The sequence below is a fragment of the Protopterus annectens genome, chromosome 7.part0, assembly GCF_019279795.1.
Source record: "Protopterus annectens isolate FY-2018-M chromosome 7.part0, PAN1.0, whole genome shotgun sequence".
In the NCBI taxonomy this organism is placed as follows: Eukaryota; Metazoa; Chordata; order Ceratodontiformes; family Protopteridae; genus Protopterus; species Protopterus annectens.
The window spans coordinates 185,492,183-185,517,118 of record NC_056739.1 but is presented as its reverse complement, the minus strand read 5'-3'; the positions used below and the strand labels follow the sequence as shown (position 1 = coordinate 185,517,118).

Sequence of the window (24,936 nt, the reverse complement as noted above, 5' to 3'; positions counted from 1 at the left end):
CTATATAAGGTCGACAACTGAATGTGCAATGGACAGACAACTTGGAGGGTATCTTATAATCTCCAGAAATGTAAGAATATATGAATCGGAGTGTATCCTATTGACTAGGCACCTACAGAATAAAGCATGGACTCTCCTCCAGTCCTGAATCATCTTAACAGAGTGCCCTTCCATGCCTATTAAATGACTAGAGTAGAACAAGATAGCACTGGGACTTCCGTTTGGCATAATAACGTGCTGTGATATTACAAGTGATAAACTACAGGCTCAAAAAGAGAAGTGACATTAAAAAAAAGAAAGAAAAAAAGAAACAATGATTTGATGTCACCTGTACAGAAAGCAAAAGTCACAAAAATAACCTTGTTTTAGCAGAATAAGCTCATAACTTTTCACAATACAGACCTTAATATTTCTAGCATTGTTGCCTTAATTTAAAAACTGTGATTCTTTCTGGTAAGAGTACAAACATTTCAGAACTACTGTTTTTATCAAGCTTTCATTGCTAGTTCACTGGCATAGCAACTACAGCATGTTAATGGTTTCATGCTATGAACCTACACATGCCAGTTTTCCGGAAGATTTTAGATCCAGCATGTACTATTCTAGTGCGTAAATGTATGATTTAAGCACATCTAACTTGGCCCATTTTGAGTATTTTGAAAAAGTTATGTACTCACCATAACGTTCCATGTATGTAGTCCATCTCGCCGAACATTATTATGTGTGTGTTCTCGGCCGCCTAGAAAGCCTGAAAACCTCTGATTGGCTCGTGGCTAATAGGTATCCCATGATGCATGCGCACATTCCCCAGATCTCGTTTGCCACGTCTTCAGTTGGAAGCTTCTTTTGGTTGGCCGTGGCTAAGTGCGTTGGAAGTCCCCGGGATGTGCGTTGCAATGAGAAAGCGTTGGGAAGAAATCGCCCAATTCCAAACTCTGCAGGGCCTCTCGACATAAGGGGTATGATCTGGTCCCCCCTTGTTTGTTTAGATACCAGACCACCGACATGTTGTCGTTCTGGATAGCTATCGTCCCTAGAGGGAGAAATTTGTATAGTGCTTGAAACGCTAGAAGCACCGCTCTCATCTCTAGGACACTGATATGCAGATGGGCCTCCTGCTCTTGCCATATGCCTTGGGCAGTCCTGCCAAGATAATGCCCCCCCCCCCATCCGAGAGGCATCCATGGTCACAGTAGCAATGGGTTGGTGCGGTACAAAGGGAGTCCCTGTGGTAAGATGACATGGTTGAATCCACCAGCGTAGGTCCTTTTTGCAAGAATCTGTAATCAGAATCTGATGATGTAGAGGCAACTTCTGAAATGACCACTGGAATGACAGGAGCCATTGGAGTATTCTCATATGTAGTCTTGCTAAAGGTACCAAGGTTATGGTTCCGAGAAGCTGCAACACCACCTTCACTTTGACTCTTCGAAGGGGAAGTATCCTGTAAATTTGTCGTACAAGATTCTGAATTCTGTCTGTAGGTAGTCTGGCTGTCATATCAACAGTGTCGATGTTTGCGCCTATAAAATTATAGACTGAGTGGGCAAAATAGAGGAATTTTCCCAGTTTATCGAGATTCCCAACTGGGAACAGGGCTTGATTGTGGAATCTCTCGATTGAACTAGACGATGCCTGGTGGGGGCAGACAGGAGCCAATCGTCCAGGTATGGAAAGACTTGGATTCCCTGACACCACAAATGAGCTGCGACTACTGCCACGCACTTGGTGAACACCCAGGGGGCTGTGGTGAGACCAAAGGGCAGCGCCCAAAACTGGTAATGATTGGCTCCCAGCCAGAAGCGTAGGTGGCTCCTTGATGCTTTGTCCATCATTATGTGGTAGTAGGCATCCTGGAGATCTATTGAGCACATCCAGCTGTCTCTCCCTAACAAAGGGAGTATGGATTGTAGAGTGACCATTCGGAACCTGGACTTTTCACATGTTCGTTTAACCTGCTGAGGTCTAGGATGGATCTCCAGTTCCCCTGTTCTTTTTGGAACTAAAAAGAACCTGGAGTATGTTCCAAATCCTGTCTGGTCTGTTGAGACCTTTTGGAGGACTCTTTTTAATAGCAGCTTTTCCGTCTCTATAGCCGCTTGATCCCTGTGATTGGGTGGTACATCTGGGATCCTTTTGAGAGGGCGTGGTGGAAGGGAAAAGGGTATAGATTATCCTCTGGTGATAATGTCTTGTACCCACTTGTCTTGAGTGAGATTTAGTCAGGGGTCTGGGTACAAGGACAGGCGACCCCCGACTGGCTCCAGAGAAGCAGTGTCAGGTTCCACATCAGGAACGCTGATAGGGACGGTCACGAAAGGAATCGAGACTCCCCTGATTTTGTGGGCCTCCCCTGCCTCTAGGGTGACGTCTACCATTATTTCCTCCTCCCCTGCCTCTGAAGGAGGAATCACCTTGTGTTTCTTGAAAAGGTCTCTGATTTCTTGAGCCACATTTTGCCGCTCTTCTGACCTTTAGGGTAAGGTCTAGAATGAACAGTAAAACGGACTCCCACGGCAGAGAGAGTTTTTCCTTCCTGCTCACACCTGGTGAGGGTATCTTTCACCTTGGGTCCAAAAAGAGAGGATCCGTCCATGGGAGCATTGGTGAATGCAGACTTGAAAAGGCTCAGCAAAGTTGCATAGACGCATCCAGGAATGTCTTCTTAATGAGACTCCTGAACCCGCCTCACTACTTGCACCATCAACTGCATATGAGATCAGCTGCATGGAGGAGTTAACAATAGATGTGAGGGTAGCCAACTGAGCAGACACTGTACATGGGACTGCTTCAGTAGAGGTACCCTGAAGAGCATCTCCTAACTCCTTTAGGAGATCTCTCTGAAGTCTCGTAAAATGTGATCGATCGCGGAGTGTAAAAGCCGCTGAAGAAAAGATACACTTCCCGTACCTATCCATCGTTCCGGATTCCTTATTAGGTAGACGGATAGAAGTAGTAGTCTCTGCTAGCTCCTTCTTAGTGGCCGCCTCCACCACCATGGCATCAACAGGTAAACCCTTGGATAAAAACTCTTGTCTTTAGGGGGTGGAGAGAAATTTGTTCAGCCTCCTGGGGACCGGTTCCACGGCATCAGGAGTCTGCAATGCTTTCTGACTCAAGATCCAGTAATTCATCAAATGGAGGAGACACCCATGAAGCTGAGGGTTGAGCCTTCAGGTACACACTGACTCATCGGAAGGGGTAATGGTGGGCCAGCCGCCTCTCTGCCGGAGGATCTCCAAAATGTCTGCAAAGGAGACATCTTCAGAGGACAACTTAGGGGACCCCTCTGACTCATCGAGTTCAGTGTCAGATGTGACAGACTCATCAGGGGAGTCTACATGCTTCCTCTTGCATGATCTCTTCAGAGGGGGCTCCTCAGTGGTGTCTTCTGGGGAGATCTCTGAAGACTGGGGACCACCCAAATGGGGGTCCTGAGGCAGTGAGTCTCTACCATCCCGGGGGAAAGAGGATGCTGAGACCATAGTCTGCACTTGAGGGAGTATAGCATCGGTACTCCTACGCAGTACGGATGAACTATCCAACATGTTCCTCATTTTCATGAAGACCAATTCCTCTGGCTTCGAAAGACGCCTCAGCTCAGAGGAGAGCGTAGGTGCCGATGGCTACAAAGGAATGGCAAGAGAGACAGTCTCTTGAAGATGTATGGCCCCTAAACAGTACACACAGACGCTATGTCCATCAGTGATGGACATTTTTTGAGAGCATTTAGTACACTTTTTAAACCCTGACTGTTTATGCTCTTTATGTTCTTTAGACATAATGGCAGTCTCAATATAGGCGATTGAACGAAACAACCAACACACTCACTCAACAAGAGAGAGAACTAGATCCTCTAACTTAAACAGATCTAGCCCTATCTCTCACAACAAACAAAGGGAGGTTTTACTAGGTTCTCTACCTTAAACAAACCTAGTGTAAAGGAAAAGGGAGCAGTCTAGTACCTCTAAGTAAAACAGTTTAGTCTAAAAGCACACACTCACGGGAATCACACACAAGGCCAACAGACCTAAGAATTTTATAGCAGTAATAAGTCAAATCCAGTAAAAAGTCAAGTCTGTTTAATATGACACAAATCGGTATCACAATAAGGCTATCAGCAATAAGAAAAGCACTTCACATGAAGCTAAAAACTCCTAACAAGTAGTAATAATAAAGAACTAAATCACTTAGCCATGGCCAACCAAAAGAAGCTTCCAACTGAAGACGTGGCAAACGAGATCTGGGGAATGTGCGCATGCATCATGGGATACCTATTAGCCACGAGCCAATCAGAAGTTTTCAGGCTTTCTAAGCGGCCGAGTTGGAGCAGAGGATTGGCTCCGAACCCACACAATAATGGAGGCGAGATAGGACTACATAACATCATGGATTATTGAAATATATGAATAATACAGGTTATTGGGTCCAAGCACACAGCGTTGCTTTCGCTGTCGTTTTACTAATATCCCAGTAATGCTGCGTATGCCAAGAATTGTGGGAAGGTTTCCTTTAACCTTTATCCTCCATAGAGTTTATGATCTCCATTGGGTTCGTGACATCCATTTCCTGCCTTCGGAACGTTGAGCCGATCAATGTTTTAAGAGCATATTGCAAGTTCAATATATTTGATAAAGCTGACTTCTCTTCAGGGCAAAGTTTTCCAGAGGGGAATTCAAATAGATATCAACTTTTGTTACATTTGAACTCCTCCAACTGCAAACACTTCTCTAAGCGAGTTCGTGTCTGATTTAACCAGGTGCAATGCAGAGTTTTTTTTTAAGAAAGTTTAAGGAGACACCCTTATATAAGGTTAGGTCATTTTCTTGATTCTGAGAATTTGTAAGGCTCTTAGAAGGATTTAGCAGTGACTACCATGTTATCTGCATACGCAATTTGCATTGTAAATTGTTTACATCACTGAAAGTTTAAGAGAAGCATTGCTTAAATCATTAGATCGTATGTGAGAAGTGTTAAACAATAATAGGAATTCTGGTTTATTAATACTAGTTAAAAAAAGAAGAGCTAGTAAGTGCTTTGGTAACCTTAGAGTTTTGATTAAAGCCCTCCTTGATTTACTTAGTTTCAGGCAGCCTGTTGAATGATTTTTTTGAAGACAAGTCTTTACTTCAGCTGTATTTGATATTTTTGATGTTTGTAACTGAACATAAGTTTTGCTGGGTATCTCATTTGAAAACGTATGTTCCTGCATATCAGATACGAGCAGAATGGTGATAGAGCTTGTCATTCCTGCTTAATGGGGAGAGGTAGATCTTGAGCAATGTGAATCTTATGGCCTCTCCAGGATATGTCTCTTTTGTTTTGCAGTCATTAGGATCATGGATGCACGAGCAGCATTTAGTATTCTTGCATATATCTGTCTGGGTGTAGTTTCAGCTTGGTTTTTCCTAAGGGATCTGTGTGCACGTTCGATCATATCTTTGGCAATATTTTTATTTTCTACTAGTGTTTCAATTATTTATTTTATTATAGCATTAAATTGAGATTGATCAAATGTTTTGGAAACTCCTCTAATGATTATGTTGTTTCTATGGCTTCTTGCTTAGAGGTCAATTATTTTTTCTTGCAACTCATTTAGCGATAGTTAATTTTCTTTTAGTTTTCAGAGCTTTGATCAGTTGAATTTTCTTCCATTTTGACCTCAATGATAGTAAGCCTTGCTGCAATTTTCTTCAATGTTAGTTCCAACGGTGCTTAACTTTTCTGAAAGGGTACAAATTTCACCTTGAAGCGTTTGCAAGGCAGTTTTGATGTCTTCAACTGAGTATGTAGTGTCACTTTTAGATCTTAACGATGGTTTAGCAGGTTCTGGTTGTGCCTTAATAGTTTGTCTCTTGCTTATAGCTTCTTTTTCAGGTGATTTAATTGTGGATAGCTTTGTTTTCATTGTTTGTATTTCCATTTGATCTTTACTTGGATCTTGTGTATTAGCCATTGTATTCTTTTTTTAGTACTTTTGGGTTTCTTGTAGTTCTTTTGATGATTTGATGTTGCTTTTCAAGCCGAGGTAGTTACTAGAGGGGCCCAGTCATGCGGTTGCTGTCTTCAGTACTGGTGCTGAAGTAAAAGGCAAGTTGAAAAAGCTTTAATTTTTAGCTCTGAAGTACAACTACACCTTCATTCTATAGTCACGTGATGATTTTAGGTCAGAGCAGTTTAGAACATTTGATGTTGTGGCTAGAGTGTAGATTTATTTTGCAGTTTATCGGAGCTTTCACTCGTGCATGTCTAGCTGTCAGCGACCATCTTGGAATCTTGGGCTCAAGTTACTGCAGCCCTAAAAGACTTTATGCAAAACTTTAATCTCTGACCCGTATTCAACTGTGGACCAAGACAGATCAATCAACAAATATACTTTCTTTTCAACATCACACAAAGTCTGGTCTAGAATAGATTTTTTCCTAGTTTCCTCCACTATTTCCAATCAAATACAAAACTACGAACTAAATGCAAGAGTAATTTCAGACCATTCTAGAATCACACTAACAATTAACCCAAATTATCAAAAATACCTTAATAATGATTCTAAAAATTGGTATTTGAACAATAACTTTTAAACCAAAAGGATGCAGTGGAGGAAGTAAGGAATGCAATCACGCAGTTAGAGCAAGACATAACACAATCCCAAATCCCATTAGATTTACAATGGGCAGCCACTAAAACAGTAATAAGAGGGATTTTAATCCAAAAAGCTTTTTACAATAAAAAAGAATTTAAGCAAACCCACTCACTTGAAACTCAGTAAAACATTGAAAGAAACTCCAGTTGCATTACTCACAAGAATTGGAGAGGAAAATGGACAAAATTAGAAAAACAAAACTTTACTCAATACAACTACAAAAAACAAATCACTAAATGAATTAAAACTTGTACACAAATACTCAGAATGGGCCCAAACTCCCTTCTACAGCTTCAGCTAATATGATTAACATTAAGAAAAATCTCCAGAACATACTGGAAATACTATAAAGGAAAAAGTTTGAACAACAATTCAGATATAATCAACTCCTTTTGGTATATATATATATATATATATATATATATATATATATATATACATACATATACATACATATACACACACACACACATATATATATATATAAAATCTACATAACCCCGAAAAGCAACAGCACACAACTAACATGCAAAACAATTTCTTAAATAACTTACAATTTCCCCCGCCTAGAAGATGCCCAATACAACTTATTAGCAAGTCAACTATCAGCTAGTGAAATTAAAACAGCAATCAATAAATTAATGATAAATAAATCTCCAGGTCCAGATGGATTCACAGCTATGTTCTACAAAAAATTCATGCAGAATTTATCTCCAGTCCTTTTAAAATTATATAACTACATTAGAGAGTATGGCATTTCTGACAAATACTTAAATAACTAAGCCAATCTTGATACAAAAACGTAACTCTGACAAACTCAACCTCCTCAACTACAGACCCAGAGCCCTTATTAACCTTGATATAAAAATTCTGACCTCGAGCAAACAGATTACAGAAAATTCTAAACAAATTCATCTCCCCAGAACAATTAGGCTTTATGAACAGAGACAACCAACTGATAATATGCTTACCCTAGATACCATGATACTCTATTAGAGAAAGACAAACACCCAAGATACGCCCTTACAATAGATGCCTCAAAGGTTTTTTGAGAATGTGGACCATGATTTCTATTCTTAACTATGTCACACTAACTTTCCTCAATCTTTTATAAAGACCATAAAAATGCTATACAAAAATGCGACTACCACTCTTTTTATAAATAAAATACATTCCCAACTCATAATAACAAATGGAAGTAGACAAGGGTGTCCCCATCACCATTTTTGTTTAACCTATACCTAGAACCTCTACTACTCTTCATCTCTCAAAAAACCTATCACCGCATTCCCAGGATATACAACACAACCGTAAAATACTCTGCCTTCGCTGAGTACTTCAATATATATTTTGAGCTCCCAAACACAGACCTACACAAAATACTAACCCCAACTGAACATTTCTCTAAAATAGCCAACTACAGAATGAACCCCCAGAAATCATCTATTTTCCCCCCTTAATCCTTATAATCACAGACCTGCATTTTTCCCACTAACAGACATACCTTTCAATTCATTAAAATACCTGGGCATTAATTTTTTTCATACTCACAAAGAAAGGCTCAAATCAAATCTCTATAAGACATGGGAAATAAACAAGATCGCACAAGATGGCAAAACAAACTTATCCTTACTCGCCAAAGCAGCCATTGTTAAGATGAACATCCTTCCTAAAATCTCATTCCAACTAAACTCAATTAGTCTAAAAATCACCAAAAACTTCTTTACATCAATGGAAAAGGCCATCTAAATTCTTATGGTATCCTAAAACAACAAGAATATGTTACCAAAAGCTCACTCTTCCAAAAGACAAAGGAGGCTTAGGCCTCCCAGACTTTAGTCTATATTATCATATAAAAAAAGCAAATCGCTTAATCCAGATAGCAGATTACAATAGCACTAAAAACTTGTGGTCCCCCACCTGGGTTAAACTATGGCACAACCAATTTCGAGCATTAAATATTAACCCCAAAGCTATTCCCTTCAACTACAACCACAAACTCTTCAATAAAATTCACCCAGGTATTAAGAACAGAATAGCATTCAAAACACTTTTTGCATCTATCAATCTACAAAATATACTGGTCTTACTTCAGCCTATCCATATGAATCCTAATATAAAACTCAACAAAATGATTAAACTTAATCCATTTCCACTAATCAAAGATATAACAATATGGCATATCCTACAATATGATGACCTGTCTTCTGATAACCTAAGAACTCAATTAAATGTGACACGTAAGTATGACCCGATACTCAGATTATTTCATGGATTAGAATGAAATATTCCATGTACAAACTAAATCACTTTCTCAAACAAAAATGGTCTCTAGAACCTATAAATTGATAAGTGAAATCAAACACCAATCTTCGCCATTACATTCAAAATATTGGGAAAACAAATAAAACTTTCTACAGAACAAAAATAGGAAGTCATAATCGGCACACTACAGCTGACCCCTTTTAAAAACTTAATCTACATGCAAATTATGATCAATAATAATGCCTACTACACCCCAGCTGTGCTTAAGAAATTTGGATATGAAAAAATGTCCTTTTTGCTCACAAGCAGATGTTGACATTCTCCACATATTTTGGAGTTGCAAAAATATTTTTAAGCTATGGTGCTCCCTAAGAGTGCAACTTGAAAAAATAGGATACAAAAACTCTACCTTTGCCTGGGAAACTACCATTTTACACAAAAATTCCAAGTTCAGTTAAAGGTATCCATAAACCCATTTTAATTACAATGTGTGCACTGCTGAAATTGTACACAACTAGAAATTGGGAAAACAGCACCACAAGTTCATGGGAAAACTTTAAAAATATGGCAATCAAATACATCTCATCTCACAAACTAGCTACCAAGCACAAAACAAAGAGCCTACTTTCAGCTACATTGGAATTCCATACTAGATACAATTCTAGCAAATTAACATTATTAACAATACCAGTAGACCTTAACTTCCCAGATCATTCAAACCACACAGAAACTCAGATGGTGAGTTAAAGATATATATTTAGAAATCCCACCCACATGATGGCATCCAACAATGTATATAGGGTTAGGTGTATATAGTTTACAGTCTCACCATTTCTACTAGTCACTAAAAGCTGTCGTATTTGCATACCTAATCATATACACTAAGATGCTATACAAGCTATACTTTCGGAAATGCATCTCCTTTAAAGTTGGGGTTTTTATCCCATGTTAGTATAATATAATTATAACTGTATGTTTCAACGTCATATTTATGGTGCGCATGTACTTTGTATTCATGGTTTCTTATCCACAATTATTTTTCTCTTTTGTATCGTAGTAGGGTTGTATTATTGTATTGCAATGTAAAGTATAAAAATAAAAATCTTGAAAAAAAATATATATTTCATTGTTTGCTTCTCTTTTTATTGTCAGTTAATGATCTAAATTGGTATCTGTAATATTTGCCATTCTTTTAGTTTCAGTTATTTTTCTCTTCTGTATTTTCCCCTTGCTCTTACAGTGTAAATTAGAAGTTATGTACTCACCATAACGTTCCATCTGAGTAGGTGTATTCATTTGTCTGCAACCTGTGGGTTATGGATCCGATATCGGATCCGAACCGGCATGGTTTTCCAGCTATGGATCCAAGCTCTCAGCTCCTCCCCTCACCCATAATGCCCTGCTCTACCCTCATGACCTCAGATCGAGTTTGCCAAAGCAACAACACCCTAAAAAGGGTAACATAGAATATGCAGGAAACTGATAGGCCAGGGGGATAGGAGGGCGGGATGGTTGCAGACAAATGAATACACCTACTCAGATGGAACGTTATGGTGAGTACATAACTTCTAAATCTGAAGTAGGATATTCATTGTCTGCAACCTGTGGGACAGAGTCCCCAGATACCTGAATCTTGGGGCCATCATGGAAGGATATTCCGGAGCACCGCTGAGCCAAAGGATGCTCTACCCCTAGATGCAAGATCCAACTTATAGTGGGAAATAAAGTATGAGATGAAGCCCACGTGGCTGCTGCACAAATATCATCTAGAGGAATCCTAGCCTTGAAGGCTGCCGAGGTAGATACTGACCGGGTTGAATGGGCATGAACACCCTCCGGTGCGGGCCTTCCTGAAGCTTGATAAGCCAATAAAATGCACTGTGAAATCCAGCGGGACAGAGAAACTTTAGAGATTGGCTTGCCCAAATTGAATTTTGCAAAGGAAATAAACAGCTGGTCGGATTGCCTATGACCAGCTGTCCTGTTCAGATAAAATCTAAGTTGCCTGTGAACATCTAGTGAATGTAGCTTATATTCACCTTTGTTTTCATATTTAGGGAAGAAAACAGGGAGGTTAATGGATTGATTGATGTTTGCTTCAGAAGCGATTTTAGGAAGAAAGGACGGGTTGGTCCTGAGGGAGACACGGTCCGGATGAAATACAAAGTAAGGAGGTTTAGCTGATAAAGCTTGAAGTTCAGAAACTCTCTTGGCTGATGTAATGGCTACCAAAAAGGCTGTCTTGTAGGACAAGAATTTGAGATCCACCGTGGCAGCTGGCTCGAAGGAGGCGGTCAAGGCCTGTAGGACCAGAGAAAGGTCCCAAGGAGGAACTGCTTGTTTTATAGGGGGCCTGAGAAGAAAAGTGCCTTTAAGAAAAATTTTACACAATTTGGCTGACATAAGAGGATTAGAGTCATGGCCAATGTGATAGTGAGAAATTGCCGCCAGTTGTACTTTGACTGTGGAACTGCTGGCACCATCGTTAAAGAGAGTGGTTAGAAAGTCAAGCACTAAAGGGAGAGGAACCGTGAAGGGATTCAGGCCTTGCCGCTCCGCCCACAAAAAGAAACGTTTCCACTTGCTTCGGTAAACCTTTCTAGTGGATGGTTTATGAGCCGCCACCAAAATTGCCTTTACCGGTGATGAAATACCGGGAGTCCTTATCAAGAGTGGAACTGGAGCAGCCAAGCGGTCAGCTTCAGGTTGTCCAGATTCGGAGGAGGAATGCAGGATGGATGGGATATCAGATCCGGGATGGGATCTAGAATCCAAGGAGGATTCACCGAGTGAGACCTTAGGAAGGGGAACCAGATCTGTCGAGGCCAGAATGGAGCAATGAGAATCATTCTGCAACCCACCCGAGAGGCTTTCTGAAGAACTTGGAGCATCAGAGGCAAGGGTGGATAGGCATACAGAAGACCGGGTGGCCAAGCATGCACCAGAGCGTCTCTTGGGGTACCTCCGGGAGGAGGTATTAGAGCGAAAAACTGTCGCACTTGGTGTTTGAGGGAGAAGCAAAAGATCGCATGAAGGGTTCCCCACCGTGCGAATATGCGTTCGCTACTTGACAATTGAGAGACCACTCGTAAGGGGTCAGAATGGTGCGACTGAGCTTGTCCGCTAGGATGTTGGACCGACCGAATGTGCGTTGCTATTAGAAAGCGATTGGTGGAGATTGCCCATTCCCAAACTCTCATGGCCTCTCGACAAAGAGGGTAAGACCTTGTTCCCCCTTGCTTGTTGATGTACCAGACAACAGACATGTTGTCCGATTGAATCGCAATTGTTCCCAAGGGAAGAAAGTCCTGAAGTGCTAGCAACGCTAAGAGCACTGCTCTCATCTCTAGAACATTGATATGCAGTAAGGTCTCTGAATCGTTCCACGTGCCTTGGGCGGTCCGGCCATAAAGTGCCCCCACCCGAGGCGGGAGGCGTCCGTGGTCACCGTGGCGAGAGGGGAGAAGCACAAAATGGGCGGCCTTTGTGGAGATCCGGGAGTGGAGCCACCACAAGAGGGACCGCTTGCAAGCCTTGCTGATCGCTATGGGATGATGCATGGGAGAGCAAGGTATGACCACTGTACTAAGAGCGTCCACTGTAGAATGCATATTGAGCCTGGCAAGAGGAAGAAGTGCTATAGCCGATGCCATGGACCCTAGAGCCCTCAGGACCAACTCCGCTGGAACAGAATTTGAATGGAGAATGGCCCGCACCTGGAGCTGCAGATTTAGAACTCTGTCCGCAGTGAGGAAGGCTCGTAAACTCCTTGTGTCTAGCCTGGCCCCTATAAAATCTAAGAGCTGTGTGGGCCAGGTTGGATTTCTTTGTATTTATTGTGATGCCCAGAAAGGAGCAAGATGGAGAAAGGAGTCTCGCCAATAGAAGTAGATGCCTTGTTGGGCGGTAAGAAGCCAGTCGTCCAGGTAGGGAAAGACCTGTACCCTTGAAGCCTCAGGTGGGCCGCTACCACTGCTAATACTTTGGTGAACACCCTGGGGGCTGTGGTGAGACCAAAGGGAAGGACCCGAACTGGTAGTGACTGGCTCCCAGCCGGGCGGAGAAACCTCCTGGGCGCCTGTCCATCAGGATGTGGTAGTACGCGTCCTTGAGGTCTATCGAGCACATCCAGTGATTTTCTCCCAGAAGGGGAGAATAGATTGCAGAGTGACCATTCGAATTTTTCTTTGGGGACTGCCAGATTCAAGAGAGAGGTCTAGGATTGGTCTTAGTTCCCCGTCTTTTTGGCACTAAAAGAATCTGGAGTAGAACCCTGATCCGATCTGGTCTGGGGAGCGGGCTGGATGGCTCTTTTCTTTAGCAGATGGCCAATTTCTGCCAAAGCGGCCTCCCGTTGACCGGGTGGGGCGTCTGGGAGGGACTTCAACTTTGGAAGGTGAAGGAAAGGAATGCGATATCCCTGGATATGATTTGGAGAACCCAGCGGTCCGATGTTATGGACTCCCATGCAGCTAGGTGCCCAACGTCCCGACTGCCTCCAGAGTAGAGCAGTCGGGCAACCCTCAGGGTTGCTGCGGGCCGTTCAGAGAAAGGTTCCTGGACCCGAAGTTTCTGGGAGCCCCTCTGCCTCTAGGGCGGCATCCTCCCTGTCCTCCTCTGCCACGGAAGGACTGGTTGTCCGGAGCAGGCTGGGACTGCTGCGACTTCGGAACCACATCTTCTTCTGACCCTTTTGGTTCCTAGAATAGGGCCTCTGGGGTGCAGAGAAGCGGATTCCGACGGCAGACAGCGTCTTCCGTCCTTTTAGCTCTGGGTCAGCGTCATGAATGGTCTTGCCAAACAGAGCAGAACCATCAAAGGGGTTATAACGCGCTTTGAAGGGCTCAGAAAAATGCAGTGACGGAGCCAGGCCTGGCGTCTAGTGACCAGTCCTGTCCCGCAGCTCTAGCGCCTTCCGTTGCATGGGAGAGTAGCCGCATAGAAGTGTTTGTAACTGACCTAAGAGTGGCCATACGGGTGGAGTGCAGAACTCTGTCCTCCTCCGAAATGGACTCAGGGGGGGATGCAGCGTATTCCTTAATAAGATCTCGCTGCATCCTAATGACATGTGCCAAATAGTTCAGCGCCCTTACCGAGAAGGTCGCGAACTGAACATCCGCTTCCCCAAGCGGTCCATCATCCGAGACTCCTTGCTCGGTGGGTGGACTGAGGACTCTCCTGAGCCAGTTCCTCTTTGTGGCCGCCGCCGTCAACATGGCATCTACCGGAGGCCCCTTACTCCAATGGGCCCGGTCGGATGGCGGACTAAGGATCCTATCCGGTCTTTTGGGAATTGGCTCCACGGTGTCCGGTTCCTTCCACGCCCTGGTGGTAATAAGGTCCACCAGGGGGGGGACACCCAAGAGGTAGACGGGCCCGTTTCAAATGCCTCCAAGAACACGGACTCGTCCGAGGAAGACTTGGGGGCATTTCCATGATGTCTCCAAAGGAGACATCCTCGGGGGGTGACCGTGGGGAGCCTTCCCCTTCCTCCAAGTCCGTGTCTTCTGTGAGAGACTCGGGGGAGTCAATGTGCCTCCTTTTGCACGTATGCTTGCGAGGGACCTCCTCTGGGGGGCTGTCAGAGGAGTCCTCGCAAGCAGCAATTTGCTCCATAGGAGCAACTTGGGGCACAGAAACGGGCTGTCCCAGGGCCGGATGGTGGAAGCCTGGCCCAGTGCAGAGGAGCGCTGGCGGAGCCGGAACAAGTGCCCGGGGTCCGGAGACCCTCAACAGAGCCCTCTCCACTACATCAAAAGCCGAAGGGGAGCCGACCTCGACCAAAGGATCCGACAATCGGCTCCCTCGGATCCGAGCAGTGGACGGAGCGGCGCCAGCGCCGGATCCGAAGGACAGTACGCTCCGACACAGACGGCGCCGAAGGAGCACTGATCCCCCGGGATCCGAAGCACGGATCCAGGCACCGAGAGGTCGGATCCGAAGCACTCGAGGGCAGGGTCGGATCCGGTACCAAGTACTATCGGCCGACCCACCCGCCCGAAGCTGCTCGGCTCCAGCTGCTCCGAACCCGGATAGCGGGTCGGAGAAGGAGCAATAGGCTTAAAAGGGTGTTGAGCTCCCCGGGGGAGGCAAAGCACTCCCATCTGCATCTGGGCCTGGATGAACCTTCTCATCATCCGGTCCAGATCAGCATCAGAAAGGCTATGTGTAGATCTCGGAGGCTACCGAGGTAGGCCTGGAGTGCCTCCTCAATAGCCTCGGAGATCGGGTCTCCTCCTCCTCAGGACCCGTGAAAAGCACACAGGGGACCGGAGCCGAGAAGGAGGAGACCGAACCGACATCGGAGCCGGGGAGAAGCCGCTTGGCTGGCGGGGCGAAACAGAGGTCTCGGCCCGCCGCTTGTGGTGCTTCTCCCTCCGGTCCTTTACTAGCATCCCTCTCCTCTCCAGAAGCGGGAGGTTGAGTCCCAGGAGCAGGAGGGGTGCCACAGGGGAACAACCGTAGCCACAGTTGTTCCCGAGGAGCGGAGGCGGAGCAGAGTCTGGCGGTAAAGACCCGCCAAGACAAGCTTGGACCTCCGCTCCTCAGTGCCCTGGGGTTGAACCCTGCACAAATGGAACAACCAGATGTGAGGTGTTCAACCCCAGACACTTAACACCGAGTGTGGCCATCAGCCGGTGAGAGCTTATGGCCACACTCGAGCATTTGGAAAACAGATTTAGGCTGATCAGCCATAATCTAAAAGCTACTAAAAGTAACTTAAACAAAAGACACACAGGCCCAACACACACACTCTACGCAACAGGGAGGGAAAAAATTACTTAATTTAACTCAAAATAAAACTATCAAAGAGGGAAACCTAAACTTTCACACAGAATTACACAAAAAACTTAAAATTTTCTGTTTTAACAGGTAATAAATCACCACTTAGCTGAGAGCTATGAATGCAAATCCAGTCACCAGCGCGGCAAACGAGATCTGAGGTCATGAGGGTAGAGCAGGGCATTATGGGTGAGGGGAGGAGCTGAGAGCTTGGATCCATAGCTGGAAAACCATGCCGGTTCGGATCCGATATCGGATCCATAACCCACAGGTTGCAGACAAATGAATATCCTACTTCAGATCTCTTTTTTGGGAACTGGGCCAATTACCTAGAAACAATAAATATTTGTTCTCAAGTGTTCTGGCATCCTGCCTGGCCAGTCATTTTTTTTATTTTTTTCTGGACTATTTTTTTTTTTTTTTTTAATTGCTACAATGGGACTTTTTAGGCCCTGATTCAGCAGATGACTTAACAGTAGCAAGACCTCTTTCATTCTTGAAGGACTTTCCTCTAGTCTAACAGCCCTGGCATCTCTGCCAGGGTTGGGCACAGTTTCTTCCAGGAATGAGTGCATTTAATGCATTTTCCCCCCATGCTATATACAAACACGCGCACACGTATACCCACACGCACGCGTATACATTATATACCCACACACGTATACTATATATATATATATATATATATATATATATATATATATATATATACATATATATATATATATATATATATATATATACACACACACACACACACACACACACACACACACACACACACACACACACACACACACACACACACAAAATGACAGTCTATTTACAGAAGTTTCTCCTTGGTGGGATTTAGTAGACAATAGGCCCACCTCGTGAAGGTACCCAAGGTTTCAAAAGGATTACAGTGTGAAAACAAAATTTCCTTTTATCATTTTTTTTTTTTGCTGCCTTCATCTCTTTTTCTATTTATATGGAACGCCTGATGCTCTGCCATGATGCCCTGGGACCCCTTAATGACGAAAGCTTCTTCCACTGGTTCTCAATGTACGGGCTTCCCTAAGTACTGGACCAGTTTCTGTGAGTTGGGTGAGCAGATCTCAGCAACTTACTCCCACCTCTTAAACTCACTTTTTTCAAGTCCTTGGCTCACTACCGGAACCCAGATCAGAGAGAGAGTGAAGACTCCATCTCTTTGTGCCACAAAGTCTGTCCAATAAGACCAATTTATTTCACTTCACAATTTCCTGAGAGACTAAGGCATTTACAATCCTCTATGAAAAATATCCTTCCATTATTATATCAGTGCTCCTGCACTTTTGGTAAACCTTCCATGCCGTACTCGACTTCAATAATGGTTTTAAGATGCCTCAGCTCTTTTCTACCTTTGTTTTTATTTCCAGAGTTTGCACAATGTTTGTATGGATTTCTCTTAGTACTCCCAATAAACACCCTGTACCAATTCTGAAGACTTTCTAAAACCCTTGTGAATTTAGCTCTCCAGAAGAGTGTACAAGTGCTTTAGGTGGTGCCTCACTAATTTTCTACCCCCCCCCCATTTTATATGGGGTCATGGTGACAAAATATTACCACTTCTCCAGATTCATTGCAACAGTCATGCCCGACTGTATGACAGAAAACAGACCTGCGATAATATCTATTTTTTGTCTAGTTGTAATCTCATCTTCCTCCTCTCTCCCAAATCTGTTTTACCAAATCATCTTCTGCTATCTTGCATGACTGCAACGCTAATCTTTTCTCACTTTATCTTCTCTACAACTCAGGATGCTATTGCTTCTGCTCTGATGTCCTCACTTCATAAGTTAATCGGTGTTTACCCCCAGTCTCAGGTAATTCCTCCTCTATAAAAATCAAGCTTCCTCAGCCTTCACTACCTAGGTTTATGTGCCAAGTACTAGTCACACCACTGTTTTGAAGACCTTTCTTATCAGCTTCTTGCGAGTAATAAGAGACAGAAAAATGCCAAACATTGCGTGCCATTTGGCCGTAGCACCTCTGGTTCTAACGCTCACGTCTCCATTAAGAAACCCTTCTCATCAAACAACTCCCAGACACCTGAAGCTGTTAACTTGTTCCACAATGTTCTCTATCACTTTTTAGCTTCTTCTGATTCCATTTGCTGCCACGACTACAGTTTTGACTGTAATCAGCTTCACTGCATATGCCATCAGTTTTAGATTCCACCCCCATATCATTTTAGTTCCTGTATAGAGCCTGCTTGTACTGCCACAATGCGTACAGTGTTTTGTTGATCAGTGATGTACTCCATCACCGGCAGAAGTCAGACCTGAACCCATGCACTCTCACTCTCATTGAAAACAGCATGGAGAGTCTTAACACTATTCATAGTTGTCAGAGTTCTTGTACACAACCTGCATAATTCTGCAAGGTTTATGCTAGTAACATCTGCATATTATGCAATCAAAAGCAACTACTCCTTGTAGCTAAGGGCTGAGTTTTTCCTCTGACTCTCAATCACAGCATACAGTACATCCCCTCAGTCTATGCCTCTGCTGGCTTGACTGCCTTCCCTACCGCCTTGTGTTATTCAGTACAAAGCTTGCTCCTGCCTCCAGTGCATTTCCTTGCACAGAAAGGCCATGGTTTTATTTTTTAACCTTCATTACCACTGACAAATGTGGTAGTCCCCCCCTCCCAAACACTTTAATGGATTTGTTTCACAAACAGATTTACTGCTTCATGGACACCAACTTTTATTTCTCCACAGACTTCATTTTAGACAGTCCCCTAATGCTTTTCTGAGGTACTCTCCCCAGGTTTCCAGAGCAAGTTCACATGAAATCCAACACTTCTACTTTGCATGGTAAAGCTCTGCAGTTATTACTTTCCATCTACCTACCAACAACTTCCATATCCAAGCTCTTCCCTTTACTTCACCTGAAAGTACAAATAAAGTTTCCACTGATATAAAAGAGCCAAAGCCATTCGCAATAAAAACAGTTCACTCATTTTGTTTAGGCTTAAGGTCCACTTTAAAAATAAATGAAAAGAAATGTATAAAATAACAAATTAGTATGATGCCTCAGGAACAGGAGTTCTAGCGAGGCAGCTAGTGTCCCTGTACTTCAATTCCTTGAAGAATTTTGTCAGCTTGGCTCCCATGTCAGGTTTACTCTATCCTTCTCTATTACTTGCTAGCTGGAGATGGAAACATTTTCTCAGCCATCATGTGTAGCCCTTGGACTAAAAGTCAAGACTATCCCTGGTACACTACGAGACCATCTTTCACAAATTTTTCCTGACAACTTTTATCTCAGCTTATGAACAAGTTGGTAAACTAAATTGCTATACTTAAAATACCTTTAATAATATTAAGAATTTAATAATAATCCTAATGATTTATCTGGCCTCTTACTCTTGAAACTGATCCAGAAAACCTAAACTATCATAAACACCTACTGCTTAAACCTCACAGGGAGAGAGAAAGTAAGCAGTCAAGTAATGCACAGAAGTTAAATGCTTTTGCAAGAAGGTTGTGCTTTCAACTGCAACTCAATCACTTAAAAATGTATTTACTTATTATTGAGATTTGGAAACTGGGAAGGTCTACTGGGTCAGAAGCCTGGGGAGAAAAGCTCCAAATACATTTACAATAATATGTATAACATCATATAAACAGTATCAAGCAAGAATCAACATTAATGTTAAAAAGATATCAGAGTATGTAATTTAAAACATTAATTTCCAATGGATTTTATAATTATGAAGTGAAACACATTACAAAAAGTAATTGTAATTTCTCTATGAGGCTAGTACTGCAGCCAAATGACTAGACGTGGGATAATATATAGAGCAAAACAAAACACAGGTGTAGTACAAGAGGTGTAAAGATGTTAAGTACTAGTTGGTACTTGCAAGCGAGAATAATTTATTTAAGGTGGCTTAGGCAGGTGGTTACAGGAACACATTTGATTATCGAGGTAGAGACTAGAGTGTGATTTTGAATGCTTTTATGGAGTCTATTTGGGTAACAGAGGCGGGCAGAGCATTCCAAAGTTTGGCAATGGTGAAGGAATAAAGGCTTTGTCCAGCTCGCTTTTTGAGTTTTGATATGCTTAGGAGATGTTTGAGGACCTAAGGTTTCTGTTGGAATGCATGTTTGTAGCATAGGCTGAAGAGAGGGGCAGTAATTAGGGTTATATAGTAATTTGTGAGTGAGAGGTAGTTGGGAGTACTGTACATAGTGGAAAAAAATCTAGCCAGTTTAAGGTTTTATGGCTTTGCAATGATGGGTACGAGTTGGCATGTTGGTAGCAAATTGTTGCTGTTTTGTAGTAGCAAGATTATAATTTATTCCTTAGAGTTGCTTAGATATACTGTAAATGCAGAGCAGTGCGTGCTACAACAGTACACAAACTAAGGAAAGAGTGACGCAAGTTAGAGGTCAGATAATGCAAATGCAGGATAAACTATGCTACAATGGTACACAAAATAATGAGAGAAGCAAGTTAAACAGTCATAATGTGAGGGTAAAGTGTGCTGCAATAATACACAAAATAAGGAAAGAGAAATGAACGTTAAAGAGGACATGTAATATGAGGGTAACGTGTACTAGAACAATATACAAAAAAGGAAAGAATTAATTTAAAGAGGTCATATAATGTAAATGCAGTGTGCTGCAATAATAAAAATTAAATTAATATATTAACACAGAGGTTGTACAGCCCTAGCGCCATTTTTTTAAATATAAATACCCTTTTGCCTTTACTCCATGTTGCAGCAATCTCAGAGTTAATATTTTCAGAGCTTGGGTGGAGTGTGGGGGGGAGGGGGGGGACTTCATATACTGGGAAGCACAATTGCATATTAAGTATCAGTTGATTCTGATGAACTGTCTTTCACCAAATTTCAGTATTGATGATTCATAATGTTGACAGTATTTGTAGCATAAACCTCAATGGAGTTCCAAAAGTTTCAAAAGAATGATTCAAAACTACAGATGTCTGCTAATAAACCGTCAACAGTCGTGTTCAGCTTCACTTCTGGAAAAAGGGGTGGCGGTGGAAAGCACAAGCCTGTCAGTTAGATGGGGCCTTAATATTGCAGCCTTTCTCCTACTCATCTGCCAACACTTAATGCCATCAATGTGGTCTGTATCGGTCCAATTGTCCATAGGTATTATGGGTCTGCTCTCCACAATGTGATACAAAGTCAGTACCCCCCCCCCCCACACACACACACACACACACACAGGATAGTATGAACTATAGTCAATGCCCAAATTGACTCTCTCTCATTTTACTCTGCTGCTCTGGTTAATTTGTTTTACTTGCTGCATTTTTTTTTACTACTGTTTTGTAGTTTTAATTGCAAGGCAAACAGCCTCTGGCATACCCATCCTTTTGAAAACTTCTGGCCTTCATCAATTTAGGCTGCCGATTTAACAAGCAGTAATAAAATGCTAAAATGTAATGTCTTTACCAGTTAGGACCACAGTAACATATCTGGAGCAGAACCAGAATGCAAAATTCCGATTTTCTTCTAAAGTCACAAGAAAGGTCTCCCATCCAAATACACCTCTTAAACAGCACTGCAACAGATAAGGATTTATACTCCTAAAATGATGAGATTTCTAAAGGCACAACTCCCTTAGTGTACTACCCTTTGAAATAATCAGTGCTGCAAAACACAAAATTATAAAAGGTCACTTTTCAATGAAACAGCAACCATAGCAAATTGCCTATATACTGCAGAGAACTACTATATACCAAGTGAACCGGTGTACCAGTTATCATTAATGCATCAGTCCTAACAAGGTGCTAGGGAGGTGCAGATACAGCGACATTATCAAGCATACATTACTGACACAATGCAGCAATCATAATGAACTGCCAGGACACTGCATAAGCTGCATCACATTCAGCATGTCACTAATAAATTGCAATAATCCAAGAAAACTGCAAGGAAACTGCAGATGTCGCACCACAACTGGCATACAAGCAGCAATCATAATGAACTACCAGGATACTTCTCATATTTCACTGCTGAACTTTCACTGTTAAGGAAATATTCCAAGTATCACACTACAATAAGATAGTTATACTTCTTCATATAAATAAATGCTTAGAAGAAATATAGTTTTACAATAAAGGAAAATAATGTGGCTAGCACAAACCTGGTTCTATTTTTACTCTCAGCCTGTTAAGTGGATGGTCCTCTCCTGTTGTATCCATATGGTGGCGGAGGAGTGCTCTACCTGTAGCAGCTTCAAGGCAGGAATACTCTTTACCTGGATAAAGACAAAACCACTGGCAGTCACTACTTTACCAAAACTTTATACATTACAAGTAGAATGAGTTTACACCTAGTTACTTTATAAATATAATTTCAATGCATAAGTTATAGGTTCATAGGTGGGTACTAGGCTATCTGCCCAAAGGCATTTATAAGCCTAGCCAGAATGTGTTGGCTTTCGCTGCCCCCTTAGATTAGTACCCTTCCCTCAGGCAGCAATTCCCTTCTCTAAGAGGGCCATGTCAGTCAATTCTGGAGTAAATTTGTGCATAACCATCCAGTCACAGTTTATGTTTAAAGAAGTATACAGAGCTGGAGTCTAGGTTGAAAGACTGACTTTTGAAATAGTTGAACTTCATTTGATCAAATTCATATGATCAACTAAAACGTAGACCGTATCCCTACTCACTTAAACAGAGAATTGCCCTGAGATCACGGTACAGTAGAATTGAGATATATGCCCCTTCCCACTGTAGTGAGATTTCAGAGTTGGAATATAAAATTAGCAGGGGGCATTCTTTTCTGCTAAAATGTTATTTGAGTTTTTACATATGTTCAACTTTTTAAAATAGTCAAGCATACGAGTTTGCTCATATGAAATTTGACTATTTAAAAAGTCAATCATATGACATAGATCCACCAAACGGCACTGCTTAAAATGTAGGGGAAATTTATTCCAGAGGTTTGGGAGGAACTAGGTTACAAATCTATACGCACATTTTATTTATCTGTTGGTGAAGTTTTAGGTCCCTGGTTCTAGTATTGGTAGAGATATTGCACTTGCAGAGAAATGGGAAGTGCAGGACTGCGGTGATGGTGCTGCAGTAGCATTGTCGCCTCATAGCAAGACGTTGCCCCGTTCGATTCTCAGCTAGCGCGTCTTCTGTGTGGAGGCATACATGAATAGGGTGTGCCTTCATTGAAGGTTGTGCGTCAGGGCTGGTAACCCAGTACGTAAAAATCCACTACCAATCATTAGCGGACTGAAGTTCCGCTGTGGCGACCCTAACCGGGAAAAGCCAAAAGACACAAACAATTGAGAAGGTCAAAAGTTTAAGGTCAGATTTTACTGGGGAAGGAAATACTAGAGTAGCAGTGCAACATACAGACATATTTGTAAGAATCGGGTCAAAAATGCCACACCCTCGCCTAGGTTCATTTACAAACTGCTCAAGGGGAATTTTTTTTTATTAATTCTTAGAATTTTTGGGCATACCCTAAATGAGGCATTCATGTCTCAGTTTACTGAACAGTAGTTAACAAAAACTTATTTTGTATTACTTTAATAGGAAGATCATTTAGAATATTGGGGAATACTACATAGTCAATAGGGAGCAAAAATACTCGCCACTCTGTGCATCACAAATCTCATACGGTTAGTTTTTGATAAGTTTTAGCATATTCTCATGTTCAAACAGTCAATTTATAAAAGTTTCTCTGCAGACATGACCTGTATATAACAATGTAATAAGTTTACCCACTTTTAAGTAGTTTGACTATAGAACATATCAGATGAAAAAGATAAATCTGAAAGACGTAGCCAAAACAAGTATGGACCCAAGACCGGGCCTTTTAGGAACACCTCATTTGTAACCTTAAGATTCTTGCCATGTACTAATTGTAAGCCATGCAGCTATCTATCTTATCAAGATTTGAACAGCTAGTTGTTATAATGTTTTGTGCATGACCCTATCAAATGCTTAAGATAATTCTACATAAAACACATCACAGCACATTTTTTCATATATAGCTATTATTACAGAGCACCCTGTTACAGGTAGTTCTAGATCTATTTTCAGCATATGCATGCCACTATATTGTTTCAAGTCCCAGCCTTTCCAGTTCTGGCAAGAATATATCCAAAACAACCTTCTCCATTATTTTTCCACAAGAAAATAAACCCATGGATCTATGGGACTCTGGGTTTGTCTTCGTCCTCTCTGCCATCCCTTAAAGATGGGTTTAATAAGTGCATCTCTCTAATTAAGAAGGAATCTTCCCATACTTAAATGGCCAGGACAATAACAGATATAATAACAAATTCATGCTGAAGCGTTCTCTGGTCATCATTACTAATTCTGTGACCTCCCTGTTACTCTACTTGGGCCTAATTTGCATAGTACTGTTTTCCAATCTAACCTAATCTAAATTTAATTCAATTTCAAAATCTGAAACTATATGGATGTTACTAGCATGAAATTATCTCCTCTGTGGAGCCAAACTGCTTTGCATAAGACTTTGTAAATCTATATACAATAATTTGCGCTTTGAGAATACATTTTAGAAACTATTATCAATCTGCATATATTAACTCCTGCCAAATATTACATAAATTGATAAAATGGTTTCCTTTTACACTCAAAATCTTCATACAAGTTTTCAGAAGTTTCCTGATCTTGTCTTACACTATGCCTGTCTGTCCAGTTTCGAAGTTATAGTTCAACCTCACTTACATTTTTACCTCTCAAGTACTTTGTTATATCCTCATGACCATGTGTTCCTAGATCCTGAAGTTAAACCATATTTTTTGCATTCAATTTCCCTTTCAAAAAATTGTCACACTCCTCCTGCCATCTTTCCACTAAATGCATTACTCCAACTAGTATTACATAGTTTCTTCTCACAATTTAACACAACTGTCCCCAAATGCTTATGACAGCTTACCATGGAATAACCCTGACAAAAGAACAGTACAACAGTTACTCACCTTAACTGCAAGTTTTCAAAAGGAAATCACTGTAGCGTTAAGCACAAACATAAATGTACTCACCAGCAAAACTGCAATGGTTTGGCCTTCTTTAAAGAACTGGACAGGTGTGTAAAGGCCATAACTAGTTTCCTAATATCAGTATTGCATACTGGTATGCAGTAGGTATGAGGCACATGCCAACATAGCTTACAGGGGAGCCTACAGTTAATTTTCATGTTTCTAACATGTTACATTCACTGCCTATGGTTTCCATTCACAAGTGCAT

The 24,936-nt window shown here is 42.0% G+C and overlaps 1 protein-coding gene across 1 annotated transcript in view; it reads right to left on the bottom strand.

Annotated features, from left to right (window-relative positions):
- Window positions 1-24,936, bottom strand: part of LOC122806339 (arginyl aminopeptidase) — a 292,458-nt gene that overhangs the window by 164,963 nt on the left and 102,559 nt on the right. Inside the window, exon 6 of the mRNA XM_044076669.1 lies at window positions 21,843-21,956. Coding sequence (XP_043932604.1) covers window positions 21,843-21,956 — 114 coding nt within the window. The remainder of the gene's footprint in view (window positions 1-21,842; window positions 21,957-24,936) is intronic.